This window comes from Dendrobium catenatum, unplaced genomic scaffold, assembly GCF_001605985.2.
Source record: "Dendrobium catenatum unplaced genomic scaffold, ASM160598v2 fragScaff_scaffold_1482, whole genome shotgun sequence".
In the NCBI taxonomy this organism is placed as follows: domain Eukaryota; kingdom Viridiplantae; phylum Streptophyta; class Magnoliopsida; order Asparagales; family Orchidaceae; genus Dendrobium; species Dendrobium catenatum.
In genome coordinates, this window is record NW_021319944.1 from 274,511 (window position 1) to 284,418 (window position 9,908).

General features: G+C 29.9%; 1 protein-coding gene across 1 annotated transcript in view; it reads left to right on the plus strand.

Annotated features, from left to right (window-relative positions):
* The window catches only part of LOC110113000 (beta-glucosidase 11-like), an 8,741-nt gene extending 408 nt beyond the window's left edge, over nt 1-8,333 (plus strand). The window contains exons 2-12 of the mRNA XM_028700307.1: nt 3,159-3,203; nt 4,539-4,597; nt 4,687-4,762; nt 4,875-4,946; nt 5,453-5,540; nt 5,622-5,883; nt 6,236-6,351; nt 6,817-6,880; nt 7,441-7,540; nt 7,651-7,756; nt 8,084-8,333. Of these exons, the coding sequence (XP_028556140.1) occupies nt 3,159-3,203; nt 4,539-4,597; nt 4,687-4,762; nt 4,875-4,946; nt 5,453-5,540; nt 5,622-5,883; nt 6,236-6,351; nt 6,817-6,880; nt 7,441-7,540; nt 7,651-7,756; nt 8,084-8,333 (1,238 nt within the window). The remainder of the gene's footprint in view (nt 1-3,158; nt 3,204-4,538; nt 4,598-4,686; nt 4,763-4,874; nt 4,947-5,452; nt 5,541-5,621; nt 5,884-6,235; nt 6,352-6,816; nt 6,881-7,440; nt 7,541-7,650; nt 7,757-8,083) is intronic.
* Nucleotides 8,334-9,908: the final 1,575 nt, after the last annotated feature.

The following is a 9,908-nucleotide window of genomic DNA, read 5'->3' on the forward strand; positions in this document are numbered from 1 at the left end:
TACCAAAAAGAGCTTTTGCCTTGGAAATCCATGATGAAAGAGGTTTTGTTTCTTATAACTTTCTTATAATGTTTTTCAGAATATAATCATAGTTTTTTTATTTGATCATTATTTTTTTTGTTGTTTTTAAAAAAAAAAGAGTTATAAAGTTATTTTCTACAATATTTTTAGTTACTTTTTTTTACAATAGCTTTATAAAAAAAATAAGAAAGTTGTCCCAAACGAAGCATTAAGGTTCGTTAGTGACAATTTTCTCACTGTTTTGCTTTTTAGAAAGCAATCATAATTTTTATTTGGTCATTATTTTTTCATTGCTTTCAATAAATTTGTGTAAGAATATTATTTTTTATAGTAGCTTTTAAAAAGATACTTTCTTCGCAACAATTTTACAAATGAACCCTTAATCTAAAAGAGCATAATGATGATAATGCTTTATAGATGAGATTGATGAACCAAAGAGGAAAACTTTTTTCTTAAAACTTCTATGTTACAAAATTCTAACCTAATTCTGATTTTATGCTTCTTGAAGATGATGAATGCAAATTTTGAATTGATTGATTAATTATCCTTAATTTTATCTCAAAGAAAAATTAATAAGTAAAAAAAAAAATCATTCTACTTAATTTCCTTTTTTACACAAATCTTCCCTCAGCTTATTTCTTAAAAATCTTAAAATTTTCTGAATAAATTTAAACATGATGATTTTTAAATTTAAATTTATTTTGAGATAAATATATTAAGAAAATTCAAACCCAATATTTTTTTTCTTTTTATAAGAGAGAAGTTGAAGAGAGATTTTTCTTGAAAAAGAAAATTAATTAGAACATAAATAATCAAATATTTTTTATTAAACATGTTTTAAAATAAATACCAAATTTTGAATTTCACTCTGACTAAATTTTAGTCAAAGAAATTCTTACCAATTTTTTCAATCACAAAATGTGGCGCATGGAAACACCTCTAATTCTCTCTCTCTCTCTCTCTCTCTGGAAACACCTCTAATTCTCTCTCTCTCTCTCTCTCTTCTTCTCTGCGCTATTTGTCAATTAATGAACAGTTATAATGATAAGCTTTATTTTTTTTAAGTCGTCAATGTGATAGTTCTCTTCAATCATTTTATCAATAATATTTTTTTTTCTTTTTTTGCGCCCAATTAATAGCTAAAGAATTTAGATTTTGTTTGCATATGCTTTCTTATTGCTTTTTTAATATTTTTAGTATTAGAATTTTAATTTAAAAAATCTAATTATTAAATACTTTCCCATTGTACTAAAAATTTATTTACAAAACAGGTAAAAAGGCTGTCCTCAAAAGAATCCAAATTTAATAAAATTTTCTCAACTTATAACTCAAATTTAAAAATAATAATATCAATATAAATTCTTCTTGTATTTTCATAAATTTTCTTCCCCATTTACCCAACTTATATTTCATATCAAGTTATTATTACCAATAAGGATATAATTATAATGTGTTTTATAGTTACTTCTAAAGCATTTATGATTTTTTTTTTATTTTAATATGAAGATTATGAATTGATTTCATGATCCACTTAAATAGTGGATAATGGATGATATATATATCATTTTAAAGTCAATCAGAGCAATGTTATATGAAACTCAATTATGTTGGGATACAGTGAGTTGTGGACACAAATATGAAAAAAATTAATTCAAAATCTATTGATGTGTGCTAAATATAAATTTAGGAGGGTACATTATTTTATATTATATATTTATATACTAATAAAATTTTAATAGTACATAATATATATTTGGTACTTTTAGATTTTGGGTTAATAAAAACTACTTTTAAAACAGTTAAAAAGTTATATCCTCAAATAAGCTTCATAACTGAAACGGACTTAATCTCACTTAGCCTTGATTTGAAAAGTTTTTATTAATTGTTTTTGAAGCAACATTCTTTAGCCATCAAAATAATAAACAATAGCCTATAAAAACTTAGTCCTAAAGGTAAGAAGTCATTAAACAAATCATATTTTATATTTCAGTTCTATAATTACGAGAGGAATATTACATTTTGGATACATCTTTCTTTTTAAATTTAATTATTGAGATGAATATTCAATTATTTAAAAAAATATTTATTTTTTTCTTTAAGAAATTCATAATTAACATATTCTGCTAAAATCAATAAATATTCTGAGTGAGAGCAATAGATTGCAAACTGTAATTATGGAAATTACTAATTGTTGTTCGTAGATCACTAGAATGTGCCAAGTATCTTCTCGGTACCATAGCTCGGTATCGTGACGTGGTGCCCGATTTGCCTCCGACGTAGATTGTGTATACATCTGCCAAGATATTCTCTGATTTATGGCTTTTAACTACTTTTACTTTCCGTAAATAAACATTGCATTTGTTTTTAAAAAACTAATATACCAGGTTTTAAAAAAGAAGGTCATTTGAATCTAATTGGTATTTACTTAAAATTACTAAAAAGAATTTAAAATTTCTTCAACTTAATCAGTTTTTCATCTGAATTTTCTTAGTTAAATCAATAGTGCAATTGAGCAAAGTTAATTGGCGGAGGAAAAGTAAAGCCCATTTCGATCGAGAAGTAGAAAGCAGAAGCAGAAAGTTTATTGGAAATGTATGAGGATCTATTCTATCTATATTCATCATTCTCTATATAAATTTCCAAGATAACCATTTCCTCAATACAACCTCTTTCCTTTTACTCAAAAGCTAGTTGCCCCAACTGCTCTCTAATCTTCTAAGTAATGTTTTGACACTTGGAAATACTACTGTTCCTATTCAAGCTTTAGCAGTAAGCAGCAGCACATGGTGTTCTAAATCTCTTGGCTTTTAAGAGCAATAGGGTGGTTCTTCCTTAGTATTGAGCGCTAGCAGAAAGCTTTTGATTTGCTCGAAGCGCAGGAAATGGAAATGAGTCTCTCTCCTGAGAGGACATTGGAGGTATCGTCCAGGCTTGGTAGAATCAGCTTCCCCTCTCGTTTTCTCTTTGGTGCTTTCTACTGCTGCTTCTCCAGGTAATTGAATAAGATCTTTTCATATAAATGTTAGCATGCACAGTAGGAGAAAAGAAGTCGATTGAAAATGATAATAATGATGATATTGTTGATTGTGAGCATTTTGTTCATGTATGTTTTTTTTTTTTTTTTTTTTCATTTGGAGGGAGGGGAGAGTGCATATGGACTACTTTCTGCAAAAAATACCCAGGTTTTACCTCAATTTTTTTGGAGATTTAGGCTTCGTTTCGGATGACTTTCTTACTGCTCATTGAAGCGGTTTTCTTATTTAAAAATAAATTAGAAAGTTGTTTTAAGAAGCAATAAGAAAGTCATCTCAAACGAAGAATCTGTTTTCTCCATTAATTGTGTCCTACTAAAAGTCAAATTCTCATTTAAACCTAATAAAAAATATCATTTCTAATATTTTCTAGCTAGCTAAGTCTTTTTAAGTCTGCCTCAACCTTTCTTAATATAAGTCAAATATAATACATTAACTTTCCTAACCAGGTCATCAGAAGACCGTCATTTTATGTAATCAAATCATCTAAGACAACTCTCTCTAATCTTATCTTATAGATTTAGTGAAAAAATTAAAATTTAATTAGCTGATTAGCTAGCTCTTAATTACAAAGAGCCTATATCTAAAATATTTATCATGCAATTTTCATAAATCACTTCTTATAGTTAATTTCATCCATGGCCTTGAGTTCTATGAACCAATTTTCATAGATTGCTTCTTACAAAATAATAATAATAATAATGATAATATAGAGCTATATGCTAGGATTTTTTTTTAATTCTAGCGACTAACATGTAATATATAAATTAACTTGAGCTTATATAGCAAAAATTATAATGTTAAGATGAATGCTTAATATTATGAATAATTTAATTACGTGCGACAAATTATGCGCACATCACATATATAAGACTCGAACCCAATGCCTCTTAGTTGGTAACCAAAGCTCCCGACCAACAAATCAAAATGAGCTACGTGTTAGTCGATCTTATCTTCATGTCACTTTCGTTTATTTCTAATGATGCGATTTGATCAACCAAATTGAGAAAAAAAAAATTAAATAAGCCATAATTCAACAAAAGACATTGACTTGTTCTAACTTATTGGTTCACCTCTTAATTTTTTATGAAAGGACTTATCTTAATTAGAAATTTCTTTGATGATTAATTATTTTGTTTCAAGACAATTAGCCATCAAATGAAAAGGAAGTCTTTATATATAAGAATTATGTATTAAAGTCTAGCAATTAATCTAATATTACTCAAAATTAATGAAAAAAATACTTATAGTAATAATAATATTGTTAAATAAATAAATTCTCAACATCTCATAAATCAATAATTTATTTTTTAAATTCAATTTTATTTTTTTTATATGAAATAAAAATAACTCAATATCTGCCCATATAATTAATATACTCTCTTGATTTCAACATATCAGCATTGCTCTTCAAAACTTACCCAATTTTTTTTAAAAAAAACATTTTTTTCATGAAAGCTTATATTAATTTCTTCTCTATTTCAGAAAAAATTGCAGATAGAAGCAATGGAGACATTGCATGCGACTCTTACCATCGTTACAAGGTATGAGAATAGTGAGCTCAACAGCTTATGAGATTTCTTTTTTTTTTTTTTTTTTACTTATTTAGTTTATGATTTCCTTGAAATTATAGGAGGATGTGGAACTGTTAGCAGATCTCGGCATGGATGCATATAGATTCTCCATTTCCTGGCCAAGAATTTTGCCAAGTTTGTATTAACTTTCATCCTCTTCTTCACCATTTTTTTTTTTTTTTTTTTTGGTTTTTTTTTTTTTTTTTTGAGTTTTTATGGAGGATGTTCTTGCTTGATGTGCTTATAGATGGTCGTGGCAAAGTAAACCCTGAAGGAATTCAATATTACAAGAATTTGATTGATGAACTCCATGACTATGGTGAGTGAATAAATTTATGATTTCATATTTATTTCTTATATTCTTTAGAATCACTACTGGAAAAACGTCATTTTTCATCCATTGTCCATTTCCGCGTGAAAATGACTAAAATCCGGCCGTTGATAATTTTTATTTCCGACAGAAAATTTTCAGATGGTAATTCACGCGTCGTAAGTCGTACGTAACATAAATACCGTCGAAAAAATTCCGCCGGAGACATTTCCAACGGCTGGAAATTACTTTGAAAAAATTCATAATTTAGTCTGTGAATCAAGCCCGCTCGCGAACCCGTGGGACATGAACAGGCCTGCATAAATTTTAAATTCCATCAAAAATCCACCATAAATAAGCAAGAAAATTCCGCTGGAAACTAAAACTGCAGGAAATATATCATCAGAAATTCGCCAGAAAATCCGACGGATTTATTTCCATAAAAAATTCTATCGGAAATCAACATTTTTCCTACAATGAACTCATAGTTCTATTTGCATATTTGTATCTTACAGGAATAGAGCCATTTGTAACATTGTTCCATTGGGATTTGCCACAAGCTCTAGAAGATGAATATGGAGGCTTTTTGGATAAAAGAATTGTGTAAGTCATATTGTGCATCCATGATCAATATATATATTGCATGAGGCTATATATGCTAATCCTTTCAGTTATATTTGGCAGAGAGGACTTCAAAAACTTTGCAAAATTATGTTATGAAGAATTTGGAGATAAGGTTAAGAATTGGATTACCATAAATGAACCATTGACATTTTCTACACTTGGATATGGTGAAGGAATCCTTGCTCCAGGTAGATGCACTCAAGGGCTTCCTAATCTTAGTTGCCCAGCTGGAGGAGATTCTTTGAGAGAGCCATATATTGTTTCTCATAACATTCTCTTAGCTCATTCTGAAGCAGCAAGACTATATAAAGATGAATATCAGGTTTTTACCACCTTTTATTGTTTCCTTGCATTTTATATTTACTTCTAGCTATATATATATACATACATGCATGCATACAGTACAGGAAAATTGGTCATTACCGGTAGATTTTTCTGACAAAATTGAGCTAATTTCCGGCAGAAATGAGGTTTTTCGGCATATTTTTTTCTGCTATTATAAACTAGAAAACTAAAACCAGCGGTTTTCTGGCGGTCATAGCCATCGGAAATTAAAAAATTTTCTTATATATATATATATATATATAAACATGACAAAAGATATTTGAGAATATGTCCCATGCATCAGGATTTTACATAATTTTTTTCTTATAGATTAATTATTCACTTTGCAGGCCAAGCAACAAGGAAAAGTGGGTATCAGCTTGCCCACAAATTGGTTTGAGCCATATGATAACAACCCCACCGATAAAGAGGCACAAAAGAGAGCACTTGAATTTAATTTGGGATGGTAATTTCATTACTATGGCTTCATTTGGGACAATTTTTTTATGCTTTCTAAGGTTTTGTTTGGGACAGCTTTTTTGTTGCTTCTTAAAGTAACTTTTTAGTATAAAAATTTAAATTTTGGTATTAAGGCTGCTATAAGAATCAGGAAGAAAGCCGATCCAAACGAAGCCTAAAACAGTTTTCTAGTCCAAAAATTTCTAATCCACGAAATTTTGTTACTAAAAAACTATTTTATAAAGCAGCAAAAAACTATCCCAAATGAAGCCCATATATATATATATATTTCTTTTTTTTTTTTTTTGTTTTTTTTTTTGAACTAAGATCTAAAGGAATTAAATTGGAGGTGAAAATTCAATCTTTTCAAATCTTTCATATGTTATATGTATTTTACATCTAATAGAACATCAATGCTTGATGATGAACCAAAATTTTGAATTCTCAAAGTCAAATTTTAAAAATACTAAAGGATGAATATGTCCTTTGATATTCAAGATTTAGAAAGGAATGGCGTCCCCATTGAGCACGCAGAGGTAAACCGTTAAGATCATCTCCATCCGAACTGCATATCATTGTATGTTGTTCGAGAATCGCTGCATTCGAACTCCAAATCTCACGCAAAAAATCGATAGGTGAACAGTGTGACGTCAATATTGGCGTCAGACTGTCCACCTATGCAAAAAAAAAAAACGGTTACCTTTGCTCTGCTTAGCTTCGCAGGAAGCGCGTGAAATAGGAGACAGATAGTTACCTTTGCAAAGAAGCGCGCTAAAAAAAGAAAAATGGACTTCCATTGGAGATGAACTACCTGATTTCGAAGTTTTAAGACATTTTAGAGTGGAAAATGGGGTTTTGGTTGGAAATGCCCTAATGGTTTTTTTTTTTTTTTGGGACAGCTTTCCTGTTGCTTTCTAAAACGGCTTTTTAGTATAAATATTTCTTGAAGTAGAAATTTTTGTATTAGAAAGCTATTTTAGAAAGTAGTAAAAAAACGGTCTCAAACGAAGCCTAAAATTGTATTTTCACTTCTAATTTTCTCTTCTTCTTATTCCTATACTTTATAATAATTTACTTTGTTATAATTAACTTGCAGCCTGGAAGTTGGATCAATGTATATCCGAGAGGACTGAGGGAACTTCTTTTATACATAAAGGAAAGATATAACAATCCTGCAATTTACATCACTGAAAATGGTTAGTCAATACTTAAGAAATTAAAAAAAAAATCATATAAGAGATAAATATTTGATGATATTAATATGTATTTAATCTTTGATCTTCACCTGTTGTTTTCATCTTGATAGGAGTACTGGAGAAAGATATGAACTTACCAGTTTCAGAGGCGATTGTTGATCCACATAGGACGGAGTATCTCACCCTTCACCTTCATGAACTTACTGAAGCCTTGAGGTAAACTGAATAAAATGGTCCACTGACTCTTTATGAAGGATCAAAATGGTCCCCAACTATATCAAATGATCATTTTTGTCACTAAATTGGGACTACTGTGGTTCTTCTTTAAGGAGTTTAGTGATCAAAATAATATTTTAATATAGTTGAGGATCATTTTGATCTTTTATAAAGAGTTAATGGATCATATTGATCATTTTCTCTTTAAATTATTGAACATAAAGAAAATATACTTGTAAAACAAAGTAAAAAAATTTATGCTGGTTTATGCCGTTATAATTTTGAATATGAATGTTTTATTATGAACCGTTAAAAAAAAACATGCAGGTTGGAAGCAAATGTGAAAGGATATTTTACATGGTCATTATTGGACAACTTTGAATGGAATTCTGGATACACTTCTCGGTTAGGGCTTCATTATATAGACTTCAAAGACAAGACATTGAAGAAAAACAGTGAAGGAGAGCTTATTGTGCCTGATCGAACAAGGACTAAAAAGAACTCAGCCCTTTGGTTCAAAAGGTTTCTGAACATTAAGAGAAAGGCTGGAATGACATTTGGCCCCAAAATTGAGTGATATGGAAATGCCTAATCGTCTGAAATTTGTAAGAATTAAGTTAGAATTCATGTACTAAATAATTATTTTAAGTTTATTATAATGTAATTTTATGGTTGATCATAAATATATTATTATTTTTAGTTCATTGACTAAATAAAATAGTCATAATTATTTATTTTGTTATTATTATTTTGAATGGAGATACTAAAAGATTGGAACTTGTTATTGTTATTATGAATTTGAAGTAAAAATAGTAGATATTATTACTTAAAGTATGAATGTTCATACTGGTTAATTTGTGGAATCTAACTTACTTAAGAATATGTGGATTAATTTTAAAAAAGAGATTTGGGTTAGTTGTACTATGGATTGAATCTATAATAGTTTCTCCTTGTATATGGAGAGCAACAAAGTAGACCTCAATCTAAATATTTAAGAAATAATTAGATAATACTTTCTCCTCATGTACTGAGAGCAAAGAAGTAGACTGCTAAATGTTTAGATATTGATGTCTGAATCAATCAGAGCATAACAATGTTTGACATCCTCCAATCTCAAATGTTTATTGACCATCTTCTTGGTCATTATTCTCCCATTCTGTAAGGAGAAATGACCAAACAGAACACCAATCATTACCTTGATGTTTGATGTTTTCAGTCAACTATCATTCAATGAGACTCTCTAATCATCGACATTAGATGATTGCATTTATGTTCATCGATCACCCCTCCTAAATGGAGAACCATAGATAACACTATCATTCATTGCTCAATATTTGGCATTCTTAGTCCATCGTCATTCGAAACTTTGACAACATTAAACATTCATGAGCTATAAACATCTGACATCTATCTTCATAATTACAATTATGATCTTTCATGAGAATAAATGACCAAGCATACCATCGATTGTTTCCTAACATTCAATGTTCATAATTGGTTGACATTTGAAACATGTTAATGTCCATTATCTATTAGTCATTTACTTATGGCATTCGCCAACCACTTCCATTGTCATAAATGTAATATCAGTTCTGCTCCAGGTTCGTCCGGGACGAAGTTGGATCGTCCGGGACGATCGGTACAGATTTGTTCAGAATTGTGAAAATTGGGCAGTTCGTCCGGGACGAAATGTGGGATCGTCTGGACGAGCTCGGGCTGGATCCGTCCCCGTCGGGTCGGGTCGTGACAAGAAATCTCCCCTTTGACAAAGCAAGCCACTGACTATCATCCAATGATTGACATTCCTAATTATTTATTATTACTTAATACATATCAATGTTCAATATCTGATATCCATCGACATACAATGTGCACCTTCTTAGTCGTCAATCTTCCCATATATAAAGAAAATGATCAATTGCATATCACTGATCATCGCTCGCCGTGTAATGCCCGATGTTCTCAATTGATTGTTATTTGGTGCCTACCAACACATGTTGCTAATCGACAACAATTTCTAATGCATGGCTTCCCAATTGCTTGATCTCACATCCTATAAAGAGGGCAACCTTTTGACCATTCACCATTGTTGGATGAGAACTCTTATATCACAAGACTTGTCTTGGCATTATTATAGGGCATACCATTTTTA